The sequence below is a fragment of the Mirounga angustirostris genome, unplaced genomic scaffold (genome assembly GCF_029215605.1).
Source record: "Mirounga angustirostris isolate CCGP_5_RB_7025 unplaced genomic scaffold, mMirAng1.0.hap1 SCAF_17, whole genome shotgun sequence".
Taxonomy (NCBI): Eukaryota; Metazoa; Chordata; class Mammalia; order Carnivora; family Phocidae; genus Mirounga; species Mirounga angustirostris.
The window spans coordinates 394,474-417,770 of record NW_026991725.1 but is presented as its reverse complement, the minus strand read 5'-3'; the positions used below and the strand labels follow the sequence as shown (position 1 = coordinate 417,770).

The 23,297-nt window shown below is 44.7% G+C and overlaps 1 protein-coding gene across 1 annotated transcript in view; it reads right to left on the bottom strand.

The window, feature by feature from the left end:
- Positions 1 to 2,310: 2,310 nt before the first annotated feature.
- TRPV1 (transient receptor potential cation channel subfamily V member 1) overlaps positions 2,311 to 23,297 on the bottom strand; it is a 33,360-nt gene continuing 12,373 nt past the window's right edge. The window contains exons 8-15 of the mRNA XM_045889665.3: positions 22,401 to 22,496; positions 20,804 to 20,874; positions 16,020 to 16,185; positions 15,523 to 15,589; positions 12,558 to 12,880; positions 10,980 to 11,107; positions 10,298 to 10,413; positions 2,311 to 3,763 (exon numbers count right to left, since the gene is read on the bottom strand). Of these exons, the coding sequence (XP_045745621.1) occupies positions 3,591 to 3,763; positions 10,298 to 10,413; positions 10,980 to 11,107; positions 12,558 to 12,880; positions 15,523 to 15,589; positions 16,020 to 16,185; positions 20,804 to 20,874; positions 22,401 to 22,496 (1,140 nt within the window). The 3' untranslated portion in view covers positions 2,311 to 3,590. The remainder of the gene's footprint in view (positions 3,764 to 10,297; positions 10,414 to 10,979; positions 11,108 to 12,557; positions 12,881 to 15,522; positions 15,590 to 16,019; positions 16,186 to 20,803; positions 20,875 to 22,400; positions 22,497 to 23,297) is intronic.

The window sequence follows — 23,297 nt, the reverse complement described above, 5'->3', positions numbered from 1 at the left end:
AAGCAGGTTGTAAGGACAAAAAGGGCTCAAGTCACTGAGGAGGAAGGAGATCCCATGGGGAAGTGGGGGATGGGCTCAGGGAAGGGAGAGCATTTGGGTTGGACTGGGAATGAGGGAGGACAGTGCACACCGGGACTGGGAGGCAAGAGATCCAGGCACATTCGAGGAGTGATGACGAGCTTGGCTGAGTGACGTGCAACCGTGGTGGGGGGATCAGACAGGAGCCGCACATCGGGCCACAAGCCGGCGAGTCAGCCCTGACCCTTTAATCGCAGGAGGCCGCACTGGTCCAGCCTTCTGGGGTACGGGGCCCTGTTGAAGACGCTCTCGCCAATGCGGCCAGGCAGGGAACCGGCCTGGCTCACCTGAGTCAGCTTCTCAAACCAAAGGCAACACTTCCCCAGCAGAAACCCTGGCTGCGCTCACCTGGGGTTGCCCATGAGCTTGATTCCCGCCCTGTGTTTGGGGCCCACACGGCACGGTGGCAGGAGTGTGGAGCCAGGAGTCTGGCCTTCTGCCCAGCCTGGAGCCTTGTAGGAGCCAGCATTTGCCCACTCAGCCTTGGCCGCCACATGGGCGACTCTCAGTGCTCAATCCAGTTGCGCCAGTGCCTGGGCACCCAGGAGCACTGACAAGCCGCCCTCCACGGCCCAGCCCCTCGCTCCTTGGAACAGCCGTGAGCCACGCTGGGCAGCCCCCCCCTTGCTCAGTGACTTCCGCTCCTTCTGTGACAGTGCACGGAACAAACAGAGCCTAAATAAAGACAAAAGTGACAGAAGGAACCTTCCAAATGGGCTGTGTGTGTGAAGCAAAACACCAAGGGCAGATGCAGCCTGGGGCCCGGGAGGGATGTGGCAGTGAGAGGTAAAGGGCGGCTTCTGGACATTCCTGCCCCAACCCTGCCTCCCAGAGGCCCGAATTTTAGGCAGGCCCTGGCCATCTGCCAACATACCCTACATGGACGCCCATCTCACCAGACTGGGGTCAGTGTAAAACGCCCCCCAATGGACATACCAGGCAGGAGTCAAGCACACTCTTACCTCCTCCCCACACCTCCCAAGCACTGCAGACATCAGACCCTGGTGGCAGGTGCACAAGCTCTCCCCTCAAGAAGGAGGAAGGCAAGTGGTCTCTGTAGGGTGAGTGCACCCTAGGAAATGCTCCACTTAGTGCAGTGAACAAGGAGGGAGGACTGGGAGCCAGGCAGAGCTCCATCAACACCCTCAGGCCTGAGCAGAACCCCCCGCCCCGACAGTGGTGAGGAGAGGCTTTGTCTGCATCCTGACAGGCCACAGTTCTCCTTGGGCTAGGAGAGCTGAGCAGCCTGCCCATCGGGGATTCTGGCTTGTGGCTCATCCTGCCTCCAGGTGTTGGGAGGGAGGGACATGGGGACAGAGACAGATAAAGAGACAGTGACAGATACAAAAGGGCAAAGAACAAGCTAATTGCATGTGTGTCCTTTAAACAACACAGGTTTACACAAAAGGTTACGATCATTCATTTTAGAAAAGAACGCCCACAAGATTCCTTCCAGCTCTGAGTAAGTTTTTTTTTCTGTTTTGTTTTGTTTTTTAGAGCCACCATTTTTTTTTATTTTAAAAGTATTACAAAAGAAGCACACATGTCATCACATTGCCTATTTTTAGGGTTTTAAAAAATACTTTGATAATTATATTTCAATATAATTGTGATCCTACGTATTCTGGTTTAGGCATTTAAAAACAGTATTTTAGGACCATGAGAGACGACAGACTCTGAAAAACAAACTGAGGGTTCTAGAGGGGAGGGGGGTGGGAGGATGGGTTAGCCTGGTGGTGGGTATTAAAGAGGGCACGTTCTGCATGGAGCACTGGGTGTTATGCACGAACAATGAATCATGGAACACTTCATCTAAAACGAATGATGTAATGTATGGTGATTAACATAACAATAAAAAAATTTTAAAAAAATCAACAGTATTTTAGGAACGGATTCGCAGGCCTCACCAAACTGCCAGAAGGCTGATGGCACTAGAAGGGTAAAAAGCCCAAGTCTATGAGAATCCATTTGCCAGGGTCTTGATTCCTCAATCAGGTCTGGTCAGTTCTCTCTTTTTTTTTCTTTTCTTTTTTTTTTTTTTTTGTGGACATTGCTGCAATAAACATTGTGGACATTGCTGCTATAAACATTGGGGTGCATGTAGCCCTTCGGATCCCTACTTTTGTATCTTTGGGGTAAATACCCAGTAGTGCAATTGCTGGATCATATGGTAGCTCTATTTTCAACTTTTTGAGGAACCTCCATACAGAGTGGCTGCACCAGCTTGCATTCCCACCAACAGTGTAGGAGGGTTCCCCTTTCTCCGCATCCCCGCCAACATCTGTCGTTTCCTGACTTGTTCATTTTAGCCATTCTGGCTGGTGTGAGGCGGTATCTCATTGAGGTTTTGATTTGGATTTCCCTGATGCAGCTCTGAGTAAGTTTGAAAGTTGATCTAATTTGCAGAAACTTGCAAATATCTGACATCTACATGACACCTTCTAAGGAAGGCCTAGGGGAAAAGCGAAGGGGTCCCAGACCCACAGCAGGAAGCCCAAAGCCCTCATGTCTCCGCTCCCCAGGCATGGACTGGCATGCCCCAGCCCATTCTCTGCCAGATAGCCTGGCACCACAGTTAAGTTCCAGGCTTTGGAGTCAGACTGCCTGGGGGCAGACCCAAGCAATGGTGTTTACTGGCTGTGTAACCTTCTTAACCTCGATAGTAAGTCCCAGCCTTGGTAATATCACACACACACATACACACCACAGAGCCAACTAGCTATGCTAGCCCAGTGACTGGCACAAAGTTCACACTTGGCAGGATATTTATTTATTTATTTATTTACTTACTTATTTATTTGATGAGTGACAGGATGGATGGAGGCACAGGTATGTACCACTGCAGGGGGGCAAGACTATGGTCACTATAAATGGAAGATCATTAAAAACTCTTGCCACATGCTTTTGAGACATGGTTCTGTACTTTTATCTGAACAGCAATAGAGCTAAGGTGTTTGGGACTGTGATGTATCACACAGAAAGAGAAGTTGCTCTGGCGAAACCTGATTCTGGCAGAGCTGGAAATAGGGCCAGCCTCCCCCACCTTCTCTGACGACTAAAGGACATCACCCCCAGACCACTCTGTCCAGGGGAGGTATTAAACACAATACAGAGAACGGCTTCAGCATTTTACATCAAAGGACATGTTTTGTTTTGTTCTAAGAGGTGTTTTCCTGGGCCTCATTTACTTTTACTCCTAGTATTATAAATAAATAAAACAGGGGCATCACATATGTCCACACAAAGATTCATCATTCATGATACTTAACAAAGTCAGTAAAAATATGAGAGCAAAATCCTTTCTTGGTGGAGACTCACTTGGGGACAGTGAGGGCTGGACAACTATCTCTTCCCGTGCATCCAGCAATGCTTCCCGCAGCTTGTCCAGAGCAGGCGAAGCAAGTGCCTAGGCGGGCCCAGACCAGGCGAGGCTGCTAAGAGTGCCCTATTGTTCCCTACACAGTGGGATATTCTGAGGCCCAACAGTGTTAAGAGTACCCTAGAGGGGTCCCTCACTTCTCCCCTAAAGCAACAGGATCCTTGAAGACCTCAGCATCTTCTGGCTTGAGGGACCCTGCAAAGTGCCTCAGATGAACTTCCTCTGGCTGGGCAGAGTGCCTTTCTCTTGTACTTGCATCTCTTAAAAGGGGAACCAGGGCAAAGTTCTTCCAGTTTCTTCCTGAAACTAAATGGTAAAACATCATTACGGCCTTGGATGCAGCAAGCAGAAATAAACACTTATTTCTTGGCCTTACCAACTTGTTGGTCTCTTCAAGGAGACCCAGACATTTGGTGCTTCCTGAGACACATGGATAGGTGCCACTTCCTCTTCCCTTGCCTGTTTAAGGAGCCTCATCCACTCTGGAAGGTCCTAAATTCTCTTCCTGCACCTCACCCTGACTTGCAGGGACCTCAGGAGAGTCTATTGCTTGCCCTTCCCTGGTCTCCCTTTCCCCCCTACCCACATGGGAGGATTGCAGGTCTCCACAGAGCAACGCTGGGGCCTGTGCCGTGGTGGTGCCACGTTGGGTCCGCTGTAGGGTGATGAACAGCAGCCAAAGAATCAGGATTTGTGGACCAGGCCCCACCAGGGCATAGCGGATTGGGAACAATGCCAAAGAAACCATGGTAACATTAGGCCTGGAATGGGGCGCTCCTGAAGAGAATCCAGTTGTCACCACCAGAGCCACCTCCAGCTTCCCAGCCACCTAGGCAAACCAAAAACCAAGAGGGAAAGCTGTTCATGTTCTCCTACGGCTGCCAGAGCCCTGGTCAGCCAAGCCCTCTGGTTGGCCACCCTGGGCCTAATCTCCGGAAAACCAGCCTCAATTTGTACCTCCTACCCTCAGCCTCCTCTGCTGGTGTCTAACACTGACCGCATGTCAAAGGCATCAGGAATATGGGAGACTGGGCCCATCATGACCACTCCAGCCAAATTCTCCAGGTCTTGGTGTTTACCCAGGCCTGCAGGCTGATGCTGGCCTGTCCCCAAACATAGTCTTATATCAAGCATCAACTGCTGAAGGAGGATCCCCTGGGAAACCCAGGCATTGAAGCAGGACTTCATGGAGACATAGGCCAGGTCTCATTGAGACACAATCTTCTGGCTGGTTCAGTGTTGGGGACACCCAGCCTCAGAGACTGCTTGGCCCAGCTCTAGCTCAAAGGCCCTGAAAGGAGGCAGGGGGCTCCCAGGGCCCACTTCCCACAGTCCTGACGCCAAGACTCCCTCAAGTGCCCTCCCTGGCTCAGCCACTAACTGCTTTCTTCCCTGGCCTTTCTGTCATGCGTTCCCTCACCCCTTCCCAATCATACACACTTTGTGGGTGGGAGAGTTCCTGGTAATCTGAATTGTATGACTATTCATTACTGAAGTGTCCACTGCTACAAAGTTGTACAAAAAAGCAAAATGCTCAGGAAGTATTCACTAATTAATTATAAATGTGAAATCAGGGAACCTCTAACCATCTCCTACCCCAACCCAAGTAACACAAATGTGTATATCCCTGCTACTTGGTCAATATCTTTATTAATATCACAGTAAATGTGCAATGTTATAAACAGCCAACAATGTCATGCAAACACAATGCAAATCAATTGCAAAGTAAAACAGCAAATCTTTAAAAGATGTGAGGTTTCACGAAGTCAATAAGATTGATATTGGAAAACTGCTCAAATTACAGGCAAAATCATCTTTGAATGGCTCTGTGGCAAAGTTAGACCAGTAACAATTGAAGAGATAATCAATAAGTATTATGACATGACACAGGAAGTGCTTCTAATGAAACTCGTGGGAAAATTACAGGATTGCAGAAGGCTCTTGATAAAATAGATATCTACTTCCAGCCCTGATGGAGTATGTAGTACTGGGCTAGCTACGTAAACAACCATAAAACAGGACAAAATGCTTGCAGTAAATGTTTCCAGGCATAGGACACAGACCAAAAACTGCAATTGCTGAGAAAAGTGAAATTCACAAAGTAAGCCCCATGATCGCCCTGATGCTTTGCATAGGGACAGTTTCTCTGACTGTGGTGCAGTGAACTGGAGTCCAAGCAGAGCATGGCAGTACCTCAGAACTAAGGAAGAAGAGATCGGGGTTTGGGGCAGCTGAAGCACAAGAATCTGTGAGAAAGGGCTCAGAAAAAGAGGAAGAAGAGAGCTGTGGGGGTGGAGGTCTAGAAGTCTCTGGGCTGGGGGCTGGACAGTACTTGTACAATGTGAGACTGCATAAGGCTGACCAGACAGTGGCCACTATAGGGCTGAAAGTGGGATAGAAACACTAGAAGCTGAGCAGTACTGAGTGGAGAGACCTCTTTAACACCTTTTTTCTACTCTGAGGATCAAGTTAAAATACCAGAAATGCCCTACTTACTCTACATGTCCTAGAGTAAGATTTAAGCAAGATCCACCCTAACAAAGCCTAAAACCAAGCCCTGACAAGATCCTCAGTGGAAACAGTTTGGAGGTTGTGTCCCACATGTTTGATGGAATTGGCAAATACCCTTGGCATTTCACAGATCTACCATAATAAAGTTTAAAACTAAGCCTACACAAGTTCAGGGTGATTCATCAATAATTGAACTGCCAACTAAAACAAAAACTCAATCCAGGGTCTCTACAACATATTATCCACAATGCCCAGTATACAATTAAAAGTTACTAGACATGCAAAGAAACAGGGAAATGTGACTCACAATAAGAGGGGAGAAAAAGGAGTCCATAGAAACTGTCCCCAAGATGGCCCAGATGTTGGATTTAGTGGGCAGAGAATTTAAATCAACTATTATTAATATGTTCAAAAAAACCCAGGAAAATAGGATCTTGGTGAGAGAACAGCTAGAAAATCTCAGGAAAGAAAGGAAAACTGTAAATAAGTAAATAAATTAAATAAATAAATAACCAAATAGAAATTCGAAAACCAAATAGCATAATACTTGAAATGTAATAGTCACTGGATGAGCTAAATGGTAATTTGGAGGATAGGATCAGTGAACTTGAAGACAGAACAATAAAATTATCAAATTTGAGAAACAGAAAAAAAATCAAGGAAAAATAAAGCCTCAGGAACCTGTGGGACAATTTCAAATGATCTAAAATACATGTAGGGGCACCTGGGTGGCTCAGTCAGTTGAGCATCTGGCTCTTGATTTGAGCTCAGGTCATGATCTTGGGGTCCTGGGATCAAGCCCTGTGTCAGGCTCTGCATTCAGCAGGGAGTCTGCTTGAGATTCTCTCTCCCTCTCCCTTTGTCCCCTGCTCTCTCTCCCTCTCTGTCTCTCTCTCTCAAATAAATAAATAAAGCTTAAATAAAATAAATTAAATAAAATACATGTATTCGGAGTCCCCCCAAAAGAAGTTAGGGACAATGGAGCAAAATATATATAGTTTCCCAATTTGATGAAACACTGATGTACAGATCCAAGAACCTCAGGCAAATCCTAAACAGGATAAACCCAAAAAATCAAACCTAAGCGCATTTTACTCAAACTGCTGAAAACCAAAGATGAAGAGAATATTTTGAAAGCAGCAAAAAGAAAAAGACAAATTACATGCAGGAATGCAAATAATGAGTAACTTTTCATCAAAAACAATGGAGGCCAGAAGATAGTGGAGAAAAAGTTAGTGATGGAAATTTTTTTTAAAAAGAGGGAAAAAAAATCTGTTAACCCAGAATTCTTTATTCAGTGAAAACATCCTTCAAACATGAGAATGAAATTCACATTTTCAAGTAAACAAAAGCTGATAGCAAACTAACTGACCGTGACAGAAATTAGACAAGTGGTGACCTGGGATGGGGAGAGTGGAACTGATTACAAAAAGGGTACTTCCTGGCCTGATGGAAATGTTCTATATCTTGAGTGGGGTGGTGGTTGCCTGAGTATACATTTGCCAAAACTTACCAAACTATACATTGAAAATGTGTGCATTTTATTGTATGTAAATTATATCTCAATAAAGTTGATTTTAAGTTTATAAAATATTTTAAAAATGAGTTTCTCTATGAAGCAATATCAAATATGAAAAATGCAGTATCACACTATCAGGCAAGTTGATCTGAAAATTGTGCCCCTTCCCCCACCCTACCAAAGAAACCCCAAACTGTCAACATCTGATTCATTCTTTGTTCAAGAATTAGTAACATCAGCAAAATGGCAAAGTAGGCACCTCCCAAAACTAAGGCCTCCACAAAAAACATCAAAAAAAGAAAAAAAAAACAGAAACTTTGGAACCAATGTTGTCACGACTCTGGGAAATAGTCTAAGATTTATAGCAAACAAGCAAATGCTGAATCAGTTTTAAAAATCAATGTAAATGTATCATATGATCTCACTGATATGAGGAATTCTTAATCTCAGGAAACAAACTGAGGGTTGCTGGAGTGGGGGTTGGGGTGGGAGGGATGGGGTGACTGGGTGATAGACACTGGGGAGGGTATGTGCTCTGGTAAGCGCTGTGAATTGTGCAAGACTGTTGAATCTCAGATCTGTACCTCTGAAACAAATAATACATTATATGTTAAAAAAAAAAAAAAGAACATAGTAAGAAGGGAAAAATGAAGGGGGGGATATCAGAGGGGGAGATGAACCATGAGAGACTATGGACTCTGAGAAACAAACTGAGGGTTCTAGAGGGGAGGGGGGTGGGAGGATGGGTAGCCTGGTGATGGGTATTAAAGAGGGCACGCTCTGCATGGAGCACACGGTGTTATACACAAACATTGAATTATGGAACACTACATCAAAAACTAATGATGTAATGAATGGTAATTAACATAACATAATAAAATTTAAAAAACAAAGAAATCCAAGGGAGAAAAAAAAATCAATGTAAAAATGGTAGGGAACTAAAACTACAGAACTCTTACAAAAAAACATAGGGGAAAATCTTCAAGACATTGGACTTGGTGATAATTTCTTACATATTACACCACAAGAATAGGCAATAAAAGAAAAGAATAGATAAATTGAGCTTCATCAAAATAAAAACTTTCATATCAAATGACAACTCACAGAATAGAAGAAAACACTGGCAGATGATATACCTGATAAGGATCCATACCCAGAGGTATAAAGAACTTCTATAATTCAGCAACAACAAAACAAATTTTTAAATGGGCCAATTGCTCTAATAGGCATTTCTCCAAAGAGTACCTATAATGACAAATGAGCGTATGAAAAGATATTCAAAATCTAGTCATTAGGGAAATGCAAATCAAAACCACAATGAGATACAACCTCACATCCATTAGGATGGCTACAACCACCACCACCACAAAAACCCAGAAAACAGCAAGTGTTGGTGAGGATGTGGAACCCTCATGTATTGCTGGTGGGAATGTACAGAAATACAGCCGCTTTAGAAAACAGTTTGGCAGTTCCTTAAAAAGTTAAACACAGAATGATCATATGACCCAGCAGTTTCATTTCTATCCAAAAGAACTGAAGCATCCAACTCTCGATTTCAGCTCAGGTCTTGATCTCAGGGTCATGAGATTGAGCCCCTTGTTGTCGGGCTCCATGCTGGGTGTGGAGCCTGCTTAAGATTCTCTCTCTCCCTCTGGCCTTCCCCGCTTCTGCCTCTCTATAAATTAATTAATTAATTAATAATAAAAAAAACTGAAGGCAGTGAGTCAAGCAGAATTGTGTAGATCAATGTTCGTAGCATTATTCACAACAGCCAAAAAGTTGGACACAATCCTGACGTTGATTGAACAGGTGAATAGTAAATAAAACATGGTATATACCTACACTGGAATATCACTGAGCCAGACACAAAATGTGAGTTCCACTTATACCGAGGTATCTACGCTAGGCAAAATCACAGAGACAGAAGGTAGAAGAGAGGTTACCAGGGGCTGGCGGGAGGGAGAAATAGGAGTAATTGTTCAATAGGTACAGTTTCTGTTTGAAATACTGAAAATGTTTTGGGAATAGATAGTGGTGAAGGTTGCACAACACTGTGGATGCAATTAACACCAATGAATTGTACACTTAAAAAATGATTAAAATGGCAACTTTTGTATTATACACATTTTACCGCAATTTTCTAAAAGCTAAAAACAAAGAATTCATGCAGAATCGTAATTATAACTCAAAATCTGTTCAATACAAACTAGGTTTGCTTCATTTTTAAGTAAATGTTCTCAATTAGACCTTTAATTTAACACGTACTATTAAATGTTTACCATGAACTGTTAAAGGACTTTTTTCTGGTGGTGATTTTCTGCAGAGCATCTCTGCTCAAGGTCTATCTACCCTTTACTCTCCCCATGCTTCCTCCACCTGCCTGGATGTGTTCCTGCAAGGGGAGTTCTTGCCTGCACCTGCTTGTGCCCGTAGGCCTCGCAGAGAGGAATGTGACACTGGGTATGAGCAACGGGAGGAGAAGACAGGGCAGCCCACAACAAGGCCAGCTGTCCCAGATGGCTGTACACGGGACAAAGGGCTTCCGCTGGGGCACCTGAGGACAGGAGCCTGGGCCAGGGTGCTGGCAGAGCTGGTGAGCATGGGCATGTGTCACAGTCGGCTGTGCAGGAAGGTGTGAGAGTACACAGAGTGCCTGTGACTGAGCGTGTGCAGGCGCCTGACCCTTGGGGCTGTCCCAGCATCCAGGCTGGGGGATGAAGAGGGCCTGCAAGGAGCAAGGACCCCCCAAGGCTTCACCTGCCCAACATCAGGCCACCTCCATGCCACAGCACCCGTCCCTCACACCTCACCTCTGCCTGACCGCAGGGAGAAGCTCAGGGTGCGCTTGATGCCCTCACAGTTGCCCGGGTCTTCATTGATGATACCTACATTGGTGTTCCAGGTGGTCCAGTTGACCTCATCCACCCTGCAGGGCAAGGAGACAAGGGAGCTAGGAGCTGAGGGCCTAAAAGCCATGCCTAGCTTCCCAGGTTGAGGGCTTAGTGCCACAGGCCAATCCCAAGAAGCCCATAGACCAGGATCGGGAGACAGAGCTGGTAGGGGGAGGGCTGAGAGGGGCCTGCTTTTTGGACACCACCCCCAAAGCTGTGTTCTCGGACCACATCATGAAGCCCAGAGACTTTAAATGCTGGATTCCTGGTTCTGACCCTGATCACTGGATGACCCCTTTTGGACACCTCACCTTCCAATAGGTCTCCTATGCCTACAGTAAGTCCCTGATGCCCACAGCTGAGCCTTGGGGTAGTCCCTGTGCCTACTTACAGCTGGCCTTGGGAGAGTCCCCTATGTTCATGACTGGTCCCAGGAAGCCCTGAGGCAGGTTTCTCTATCCACAGCTGGCTCTAGGTGAGTCCCCTATGCCCACAAAGCCCCAGAATGGCCTCTGTACCCATAGCTGGCTCGGGGTAGATCCCTGATATCTATAAGTAAGCCCCTGAGCTCCCTAAGTTTGATTTCTTGCCTGGGCATTACCTGAAACACCACCTGTAGTCATCCTTGCCATCAGGTGTGTACCCCACTTGCAACAGCTTGCCTGAGCGGAAGGCCTTCCTCATACACTTAAGGAAGCTCTTCTCCGTGTCCAGGATGGTGATAGCTCTCTGTGAGAAGACACAGAGAGCAGAGGGGCAGAGGGCTCATCCCAGGGCTTCCCTTGGCTGCCAGTGGGGCTTCCAAGGTCAGCCTCTCCAGAGCTTCTCCCAGCCTCTGTGCCCCTTAGCTAAACCCCAGTGCCTTCCATATCAGGCTTGTTTCTGTAGCCTGGCAGGTGCACAGTCCAAGCTCAGCCTATCCAGCCCAGACGTGCCCAGGCACTGCTGGTGCCTGCCAGGTCAGGTCGGGGCAGGGCCTCCCATGAGTGATGTGGAGTGTCCAGCCCCGGACTCTTCCCTGAAGTGCTCACAAAGGGGCAGATAGTGTAGTAGCTAAGAGCAGGGCCATAAGATGGGACCACTTGGCTTGAACACTGACTGTGCTACTCACCACAGATAGTCCCCAACTTACAATGGTTCAACTTAATGATTTTCAACTTTACGATGGCGTGAAAGCAATACGCATTCAGCAGAAACCATACTTCAAGTTTTGAATGTGGATCTTTTCCCAGGCTAGCAAAATATGGTACAATCCTCTCTCATGATGCTGGGCGTTCCCAGTCAGCCATGCGATCACAACGGTCAACAACCTGTACCCATACAACCACTCTGTACCCATACAACCATTCTGTTTCTCACTTTTATCATAGTATTCAACAAATTTCATAAGACGTCCAACACTTTATTATAAAATGGGCTTTGTGTTAGATGATTTTGCCTAACTGTAGGCTAATGTTAAGTGTTCTAAGCACATTTAAGGTAGTTCAGGCTAAGCTGTGATGTTCAGTAGGATGGGTGTATTAAACGCATTTTTAAATCATGGTGGCTTATCGGAATGTAACCCCATTGTAGGTTGTGGAAGATCTGTAGTTACCTTGGACACAGATACCTAACTTCTCTAGGCCTCAGTGCCTTTATCCAAAAATGGGAACAGTAATGGTAGCCACTTGATAGCATTGTTGTGAGAATTAAATGAGAGAATGTAAAACACTTAGAACAATACATGGTATATAGAGTCACTGCTACTTAATAAGAATGACACTTTTATTATTAGGTGGGAGGGTAGCTGTGGACCAGGGGCCTCAAAAATGCAGCTGTTAGGGCTCACCCCATTCTAGCTGCTGCCCCCAAGTCTGGTGTCTGGTGCCCACCCTAGACCAAGCTCCTGTGAAGTGGGCACCCCATGGGGCTGAGCCCTCCATCTCCTGACCCTGGGGACTGCCCAGCCACAATAAGCACATGCTGTGAACACCAGTTGGGGATGCTTGGGAGGGAAACCCTGAAGAAGGGCCCAGAAGGGAGTCGACTGGGGGAGAGATGCTGCTGCTTGATCCCCCAGGGCTGCCTGGGCTCTCTGCCCTTCCTCAAACCCTGCAGGAGCTCACACACCTAGCTGTGTTAAGCAGCAAACAGAGCTGCAGACAGCCTCCTGCTGTGCACACCCCACCCACTGACCCACCTGTAGCTTCCAGATGTTCTTGCTCTCCTGTGCGATCTTGTTGACAGTCTCACCCATAAGGGCAATGAGCATGTTGAGCAGAAGGATGTAGGTGAGAATCACATAGGCCAGCAACAAGATGATGAAGACAGCCTTGAAGTCATAGTTCTCTGTGAACTCCAGGTCGCCCATACCAATGGTGAACTTGAACAGCTCCAGACACGTGGAGTACAGGCTGTTGTAGGAGCTGTCGGGTGGCCGGCAGCCAGGCCCTCGCCACCTGTGCGATGTGGACTCAGCCGGCACAGAGTTATTCTTCCCATCCTCAATCAGCGTCACCACCGCTACAGGGCATGGAGAGGGACAGGTGCAGCTGGATGGAAGCCAAGACAGATCCACAACAGACATACCCCATATCTCAGGATGGGTCTGCAGCAGGAATGCTGCTTGGCCATGGGACACTTTTTTGTGAATTTAAAAACAGAAAAACAACCCTCTTCTTCAGAACTATCAGCAAACTGTTGTAGTATAGTTGATCCTTGAACAACATGGGTTTGAACTGCATGAGTCTACTTATACACAGAATTTTTTCAATAAACACAGTATAGTACTGTAAATGTATTTTCTGTATGATTTTATTAATAACATTTTCTTTTCTCTAACTTACTTTATTATAAGAATACAGTATATAATATATAATATACAAAATACGTGTTAATTAACTGTTTATGTTATTGGTAAGGCTTCTGATCAGCAGTGGGCTATTATTAAGTTTTGGGGGAGTCAAAAGTTATTTACAGATTTTTGACTGTGCAGGGAATTGGTGTTCCTAATCCCCATGTTGTTCAAGGGCCAACTGTATACTGTTCTGTTACAATAAGAACTTTATCATCCTCTGCTAGGAGAAAACTGTTAAAATAAATATGCAAATCTATATATACAATGTGAATACAGTCACCTTTGTGCAGCACACAACGTGCCTAACTTTACATATCAGTTCTGAATCCATACCCAGCTTCTCAATCACCCCCTGTCTGCCTGTACCCCTTAGAGGGTGACCCAGAGCCAGCTCATTCCAGAATGATAGGGACTAAGCAGCTCAGAGCAGAAGAGTCTCTTGCTGCTTGCTACACCTTTCTTTGGGAAATATAATCTGGAGCCTGAGAGCTTCTCTAACAGTTGTGCCCCATGGTTACTGTGTATCCGGTATCCATTAACCCACTTCCTGGGGGGACCAACAGGCCAGGTGCCAGAGCCCACACCCATCCCTGTCAGTCAAAGCTCCTAGTCAAAGCTGTCCATAACTCTGAGACAGAGATTCCAAAACAGGCCGTGGGGTGGGGACAGGGGAGGGTGTGCGTATGAACCACGTAACTGCAGGACTCAGATGAGGATCAAAGCAGAACCAGGTGTCCAGAAATGCTGTGTGTGTGTCAGAGGGCACAGGAACCAGCTTGGAGAGGCCCCAAGTGAATACGATTACTCAGACAATCTCAGCATCAAGATAGGTGGTAACAGGAAAGATTATAACCCATTTAACAAAGTGAGAATCCACGAAAAAGAAACAAAACCAGAAAAGAATCTGTGAGGCCATGCTGATGTAAATAATAAGTGAATGTAGGAGACTGGAAAGCTCCTCCCTACAATAGAATGCCAGCTAATAAATGTCGAAGGGATGACGGAGTTAGAAAATTGTCGTCTGGCAACTATTAGGATTAAGTGATTCAAGTGAGAATCATCAGTGGATGTTAAAACTACCAGTTGAAAGTTTGATGAGAAATAGGATATCTACCTAGTCTCAAAGCATCACCTCACAAATTACTTATTGATTCCAAAGGGAAGGGTAATTACTTGACAGTAATCTAGCAGACCCGTCAAAACCAAGTAATTAAAGCTAACATCACCAGAAATGGACTAAACAAACATTGTGGGACTCCTGATACAATGCACTGAGGAAGACACACATTACTTCCTTGACATTCCGATAAAAAAATGCATACCTGAATCTAACTGTGAGGAAACATCAGACAAACTCAAATTGAGAGACATTGTAAAAACTAGCCTTTACTCATTAAAAATGTTAAGGTCACAAAAGACAAGGAAAAACTGAGGAACCACTCCAGATTAAAGAAACCAAAGAGACATGACAAGTGAATGTAATTCCTGATCTGGGATTTTCATTTCTCTAAAGGACATTATTAGGACAATTGGTGAAATCTGAATAAGTTTGGTAGATTAGCTAATAGTACTGTATTGATGTTTATTTCCTTATTTTGATCATTATACATTGTTTATGTAAGAAAATATTCTTGTTTTTAGGAAATGCAGGCTTTATCCAGTGGTAAAGGGCTGATCATGTCTGCAGCTTACTTTTTTTCTTTTTAAGTATGGTGGTGGTGGTGGTGTGCATGTGCGCATGTGTGTGTGTGTGTATCAGGGACAGAATGTGATTTTAAAATGTGGTAAAATTTGGGGAATCAGGATAATAAGTAAAGAAGTTATTTGCATTATTTACAAGTTTTCTGAAAGTCTGAAATAATGTCAAAATTAAAATTTAAAAAGGGGCACCTGGGTGGCTCAGTTAAGTGTCAATTCCTGATTATAGCTCAAGTCATGATCTCAGGGTTGTGAGTCAGGCTCTGCGCTAGGCATGGAGCCTGCTTAAGAGTCTCTCTCCCCCTCTCCCTCTGCCCCTCTCCCTCTCTCTCAATTAATTAATTAAAAATAAAAAGTTAAAAAAAAATAAGCAAAAATGCAGCTATACTTTAGGCAAGCAGCACTTCATACCTCTAAAATTGCTTACAATGCTTTATGAATTACATTTCCAGGTTCTCCTGCTCATTTCTCTGTGTTCTTTATTTTCCAGCTCCGTCACCTGCAGATACACACCCCAGCCGGCCTCTCCCCACCCAGCCCCTGCAGAGTCCTCAGGAAGCTGAGGTGAGCAGGATCTCTGCCCACCACCAGCCCTGAGCAAGCCCATTACCTGTGGAAAACCCGAACAAGAAAACAAGGTAGACAAACATGAAGCGACACAGGTCTCTCAGGATCATCTGCAGGAGAGAGCAGGCTTGTCAGAACCGAGTCCAGTCCCAGACAAGGCCAAGGGAAGGGTCGGGACTATGTCAGCCTGGGGGTTAATCTTGAGCCCAAGTAGAACTGGAGAACATGCAGGAGGGTTTGGTTTGGTGGTTTTCAGTTCTGGGGTCATAGGGACGTCACCCACAACTCCCCCCTCCTTGGCCTTTGATCTGGTGGGAGAGGGGGGCCTGGTGTGTAAAGGGGTCAAGTTTCAGGGGAGCCCCCAAACCTGGGTCAGGGCCAGATAGCCTGATTCTTGAGGAATTAGCTGGGAAAGTGGGTCCTGAACTAAACCAACACCTCCCCAGACATTACAGAGGATGGACAGTTTGTAGACCATGTCCCACACACCCATGGTATAGACGGGCTCTGTGGAGAAACTGCTTGGACACTGGCACCCACCTTCTCAATCATAACAGCATAGATGCCCATCTGCTGGAAGCCGCGGGTATAGTAGAGCATGTTGGTCCAGCCCATGGCCAGGGAGAACACCATGGAGGCCACGTACTCCTTGTGGTGGCAGAAATACAGCACCACGGTCCCCAGCATGAACAGTGACTGCACAAAACTGAAGGTGGAGGGATAGGAAGCTCTGTCTGTGAGCACCCAGAAGACCTGGCACCCCTCAGAAGCACAGACCACAGGCTGTGGTAGGAGCCAGGGTTGGCTATCCTGCCTCCTTTAGCCAGTGGGAGCAACAGCAACCCCAAGGGGGCAAAAGTTGGTTGGGGGGGGTGTGCAAAATCTTACTCTCTTTTTGTAGAAAGCACAAATATTAACGCAGTACATAGATAACTATACAGTATATTTGTGGTACTAGATTTCATGGAAGGGGCAATTAGGAAAAAAACATCTAAAAAGGCTGACTTTATCAGTAAGGAGGGGCAGGCCTAACTCTCCTGAAAAATCACAGTGGAGTCTGCAGGTCACACCCTCAAACTCAGAAGCAGAGCCAGGGAAGATGTCCCTCAGCAACTTGGCCTGCTGAGGGCTATCTAAGTAGGATCCATGGATAAGGTAGAGTAAATCTGATAATCCTATGTCAGAGTCTGCCTAGGGCTCCCTTCTTTACATATTCATCCCAGGTCTCCTGTTTATCACGGCCTCCTCCTGAAAGCTCCCCCCAGCTCTCTTTACACTATAGACCACACTGGCCACCTCAACTCCCATTTGTAGGGGAGAACCCAGCAAAAAGCGCTGACGTGAGTTTACTGCAAATTGATGTCAGTAGACTGGCTCATCAATTCTGCTGCAAAGCAAAACTATTCATCTGTATTTGCAGAACTTTATTCCTCTGTATTTGCAGAGCCTTAGCCAAGATAAGAACTGACACCAGTTGAGATAGGTAAAGAGTTGCCTTGGGTGGCAAATGGAGCCCCCACATATGAATTTGGGAAGCAGTGGACAAATGGAAACTGACTTAGCAGATGCAACAAAACCAAATCCAAATCTGTAGGGGGAAAGTCTCAAAAGGCTTAGGGACTGCTGGAGGAGAGACGAAGAGACCTAAAATAAGGAAGAGTGGAGGTTTTGTCTCTGAAGAAGATAAAACAGAGGATCTTTGGACCCACTTTCATCAAACAACAGTGAAAGCATTGGTATTTTACCAAAAGCAGGAGACTATATGATTTTTATATAATACAGATTACAGAAATCCCTCTTTTCCACTCAGTTCTCAGAAATCTGGCAACCAGACTTCTTCCCTCCAAGTAGAAAATTGAAAAGATACAATCGACTAACTTTGGATATTCTTCAATAAAGAGCTTACATAGACTAGTTTATAGTGAAGCTCAAAATTGATAAGCCCTATTCACACATTAAGAGCTTCTAGGGGCACCTGGTGGCTCAGTCAATTAAGTGTCTGCCTTCGGCTCCGGTCATGATCCTGGTGTCCTGCGATTAAGCCCCACTTTGGGCTCCCTGCTCAGTAGGGAGCTTGCTTCTCCCTCTCCCTTTGCTGCTCCCCCTGCTTGTGCTTTCTCTCACTCTCTCTCCTGCTCTCTGTCAAATAAATAAATAAAATCTTTTTAAAAAATTTTAAAAAGAGCTTCCAACCAGCTTTTCAGTCCTCCACTCTTACCCATGAGCAGCCAGCAAAAATTTCCAAATATCCTCTAACATGAAAGATAGAGCAAAACAAGAAAATGGGAAACAACCACTTGGAGAAAATAAAACCTATGCAAAAAGAAAAAGTTTACCAAAAACTATTTTAACAGTCTCAGAGAGACAAAAGAAGATTGCATCAATGAAACAAGAATAGAATGCTATAAATAAGGAACAAAGAATTTTTTAAAGAGTACTTAGAAATTAAAAACATGATACAAAAAATAATAAATTCAATAGAAGTGTTGGAAATTAAAGTTGATTTGAACCTCCCAGAAAGAAGAGCCAAAGATAAAGAGATAAAACCCAAGTGGGAAAAATATAAGAACTGGTTCAGACTAGGTCAGGAAGTTCAATATATATATCATAGGGTTCCAGAAGAGAAATCAAGAAATAAAAGATATAAATTTCCAGATTGAAAGAGCCCCCTAAGTGCCCAGAACATTGGATAAAAACACATCCACATCAAGATACATCATTAAGCTTAAGAACACTAGGAACAAATGGAAGGTACTACAGATTTACAAAGAGAGAAACAAAACAAGGTCTTAAAGGAGGATTCCAGGATCAGAATGGTTTTGGACTTGTCATCTATAATACTGGACACAAGGAAACAATGGAGAAATATCTTCAAATTTTTAGAAGAATTTTATACCCAACCAAGCTATCAACCAAACATGAAGGTATAGTAGAATATTATCAGACATGCCAGATTTAAAATAAATTTTACTCCCCCTTCCCTACTATGTGTCTTCTCTCTATGGCTAAAGGATGCCTTCCCCCCGAACAAGGGAGTGAATCAGTAAAGAGGAAGACATAAGTTTCAGAAAATAAGGGATTCAAATCAGGAGAGAGGTGAAAGGAATCTCCAAGGTGCTAGTGAAGGGATAACACCTTGGATGTATATGTGGCAGCAATGAGACCCAAGAACCAGGTATGGAAAGCTGTCATCACTGTGTTCTCTACCATAAGACCATCCTTTTCACCAGATAACAATACTGAAGGATGTGCTCAAACAAAACAAGGAGGAAAATCAAGAAAGAGACAAGAAGTCTAACCCAGGAGGAAAGCAGTGAGTATCCCAAGGCTGGCAGCAAAGAGGAGTCCCAGGATGACAGCTAAGCAGCAGGCCCAGAGAGCAACCAGCTCAGTTAGAAAGAGAGGACAGCACTTCAGGAGGAAATCTCTCAAGGAAAAAAAGAAAAGGAGCAGGGGATTCCGATCATATAATTTAGGTGACTGATTTTGAGAAAAATTGTACTGAGAGACCTCAAGATGTGTGGGACGAGTTAACAGTGGATACAAATAAAACTAAACAAATAAAAACAAGACAATTACTAACTTTAGGAGAAACAGGAAAAAAAGAAATATAGTATATCATGAAGCTTGACTGTGATTACTACATGTAGAGACGTAAGAACATAAATTACTCAATATCCAGGAAAACAGAAATTACTATGAACCATATTAGAAGGCTAGAGGAGTGGAAGCAGAAAGGAAGGAAGTACAAAGATGCTAAATCGTCATCTACTGGGTGAGTAAACATCAGAAGAAAGTTACAAGAATGAAAAGTGATTGTCCCTGGGAAGGAGGAATGCAAGGAATGGGAAGGGTTAAGATGAGGGACTCATATCCTGGCTATAAGCTTTTTAGTGCTCTTCAGTGTTTCCCTCTGTGCATGGGTAGCTTTGAAAAAGTAAAATAAAATAAATTTCTAACCTGCCTACAATGGGTATTCCTAGAAATAGAATCAAGTTTATTGGCACAATGCTATGTAGGAGAATATTGCTTCTCTTAGTAAAGCAAATCAGCATTGCACTAACCCTACAGACCCTGTTCTTTGGGGTTAAAGTGTAAGTATCTCAGAGAAAGACAAATACCATACGATTTCACTCATATGTAGAATTTAAGAAACAAAATAGATGAACATAGGGGCAGGGAAGGAAAAATAAGATAAGATGAAAATTGAGAGGGCAGCAAGCCATAAGAGATGCTGAACTCTAGCAAACAAACTGAGGGTTGCTGGAGGGAAGGTGGGTGGGGGGAAGGGGTAATTAATTGGGTGATGGGCATTAAGGAAGGCACTTGATGTAATGAGCACTGGGTGTTATATGCAACTGATGAATCACTAAATTCGACCCCTGAAACCAATAAAAAACAAAACAAAATAAAAGTGTAAGCATCTCAAGATTATAGTAAAAGGATGGGGTTTGTGAGGCTTAGGGACAAGCTAGCTACAAATGGATGAGAATCAACTCCTTGCATTTGCCAGGAATAAAGAAAGAGGCCTCAGGAATGAGGGAAACCTGGAGATCAGAGTCAAGTCCATAGAAGAGATCCTAGGAGAAGAATCCATCCCCATCTGAAGACCCCCTCTGTATCCTGGGTCCTGCAAGGAAACTTCCTAAGGTTCTAGTTTATTTTGTGAAGGAAGGAGGTTCTCAGTGACAACCACATTGTTTTATAACTCTGTTTTTGCTCATCTGTCTCCCCATAAAGCAGTGTACCTCCCCAAGTGGGGGGCATTTGTCAATATCTGGATACATTTTTGGCTGTCAAGACTGGGGGACATCTGGAAGGTAGAGGTCAGGGATGCTGCTAAACATTCTACAATGCACAGGACAGCCCCCACAGCAAAGAGGCATCCAGTCCAAAACGTCCACAGTACCAAGGCTGAGAAACCCTGCCTTAAAGATTGGAAATCCCCTGAAGATAGGAATCATATCTGTTTCATCTCAGTATCCCAGTGCCAATTCAGTGAATGCCAAATGGTCGGACAAATGTATGAAAAAAATGAACAGGAGCATTCCGACTGTAACTCAGACCCCAAGCCACACAAGCCAAGCCCAGTCATTCCCTAGCACCTGGTGCATATCTGACACACAGAAGAGCCTCAGCATCCACTCACTCAACACACATTTACTGAGGGCCTTCCATCGTTCACTCAACACGTTTGTGAGGTCCTACTATGTTCCAGGCCCAGCACATGTAAAAGGATGGGTGAGAACGGAGGGCACTAATCTTAGGACGGGGCCAGAAGATGCTGTGTGCTACTGAGGCATGAGAGTCAAAAGGTCACGTACAAAAGCATCTCACTGTAGCTGTCCACAAACAAGGTCTTCATTGATGGCCGCCTCTGCAGGAAATATTGAATCTGTAGGCAAACAGAGAGAGTGAGATCCCAGAAAAGGCTACATGGTGAACACTTGCAATGTTTCCTAAAGAGCCTACAGTGGAACACAGGAGTGCATCAGAGCAGAGACTCTGAAGAGGGTAGAACAGTGAGGCTAACAGGTAGTGTTATGTAACTCAGTTGGGAGAGATTTTTTAAAAATAGAGAGTGGAATTACAACTATAGCTAGAAATAAAGGCAGGAAGGAAAATCATCAAAATATTATTAATTGCTGTGTTTGAATGATGAGATGGAGAGATTTTTTTCTCCTTCTTAATATGTGCATTTTTTCCTAGTTTTCTTTAAGAACTGTGCATTAGAGTAAAAATTTAATCAGCCTCCACTGAACTAAATCCCCAGACTAGGCAGGGCTCTCCACTCCCTGAAATCATTCTGACTGATGCTCACAGTCAGTGCTGGTGGCTAGGAGATCCTCTCCCGGACACGCACACACTCCACTCCCTCCCACCGGTTAATCCTGCTTGCCAAGAGTGCTTTTTGCCCACTGCAACTTGCTACTGTGGCTTTGTATTTTATTATAATGTAAAATACGAGTGCAAAATAAAGATAGTTGCTTCTGTGAAGACAGAGTCCAATGATTTGGAAAGACTCCTTAATGGTAGTCACTAAGAAAAATTGGGTGTAGCTTAGATCAAAAAGATTAAGGGGAAAAAATCACAATAATCTCCAATTATTTGTAACAATGTAACCTGTAACAGTGGTCCCAATTTCAAAGAAAAGACTGTTCGTATGTTAGAAAAATTGCCAAGGAATATGCATGTATTTTCAGGTAAAATAAAATGATACCAGTATATGTGTAAATTTCTTTCATTATTTTGAACTTTAACAGACTGTTTGGATTAATTGAACAACTACCAGTCATGATCCTGTCACTTAAGACGCTTCCATTCTACTTCTGTAATTAAATATTACAGGTGATCCTTGAACAGCATGGTTTTGAACTGTGAGGGACCACTTACATGCAGTTTTGTTGTTGTTGTTGGTTTTGGTAAATACAGTATGGTACTGTAAATGTATTTTCTCTTCCTTATGATTTTCTTAATAACATTTTCTTTTCTCTAGCTTACTTTATTGTAAGAATATAGTACACAATACATATATCATACAGAATATGTGTTAATTGACTGTTTATGTTATTGGTAAGGCTCCCAGTCAATAGTGGGCTATTAGTAGTTAAATTGGGGGGAAGTCAAAAGTTATATGCAGATTTTTGACTGTGGAGGCAGTTGGCGCACCTAACCCCTGCAGTGTTCAAGGGTCAATTGTACATTCAGTGAGGGGTCCTGACTGTCTTCGAACGTGACTGCCCTGGGCCTGCAGGAACCCACTGGACAGACCCTCAACGCCCAGTCGTGAATGTTTGGAGGGCTCTCATCTTCACCTGTGTATCTCTCCCATGAATTAAAGAGTGAGTGAGCAATGAGTGAGTCTCTTGGCTTTTTGTTTTGGCGATAATGGAAACTCACAGTGTGGGAAGGAATGCTTACCCCTCGGAAAAAAAAGTAGACTCCCCCTGATACAGAAAGAATCTCGCCAGTGACTCGGAAATAGTCCCCAACGGTGTGTTTCAGCTTATAGGGAGGCTGCAAGGTGCAGAGAAGTTAGTGACTCCATTCACTTATTTATTCACTCAACAAACATTTACCAAGCCCTGTGATTGAGAGTCAGCCCCTGCCCAAGAGGCTCACCCTCTATCAAGAGAGAGGCATAGGGGTGCCTGAGTGGCTCAGTTGTTAAGCGTCTGCCTTCGGCTCAGGTCATGGTCCCAGGGTCCTGGGATCGAGCCCTGCTCAGGAGGAGGCCTGCTTCTCCCTCTCCCACTCCCCCTGCTAGTGTTCCCTCTCTCACTATATCTCTCTGTCAAATAAATAAACAAAATCTAAAAAAAGAGAGAGGCATAATTAAAGACTACGCATTATGGGGGACAATTGCAAGGAGGCCCCTCTGTGGGACCCGATTCCCCAAGCGGCAGCCCCTAGGTGCCAGGCAGAGCATCCTCACCGTGCTGTGCTACCTCCCAGACAGCGTCCCAGCCCGGAGCTCTGCCGAGACGGGCCTGATGGCGTAGCTGGAGATACTCCTACAGACTCAATGCCATGTGCTTCCCGCTGCTCCCACAGCCATGCTGGGCCCCTGTCAAGGCTGCCCGCGGATGGCGGGAGGTGGGACGTCCCCCACACTGTGTCATCCTTGTGTCTCCGACACTTTCCTGGGGTGGGTTTCCTTTCTGCCGGCCATCGGTGGTTTGTAAACACTGCTTCACTAGCTTGTCTTATTAGCATGTTTCTCTTTTCTCATAAAATGAAATTATTAAATGGCCCTACTAGGTGGATAGAAACCAGGTTCTACCTAACTTGGAAGTGGAATTTTAAATCAAATTTATA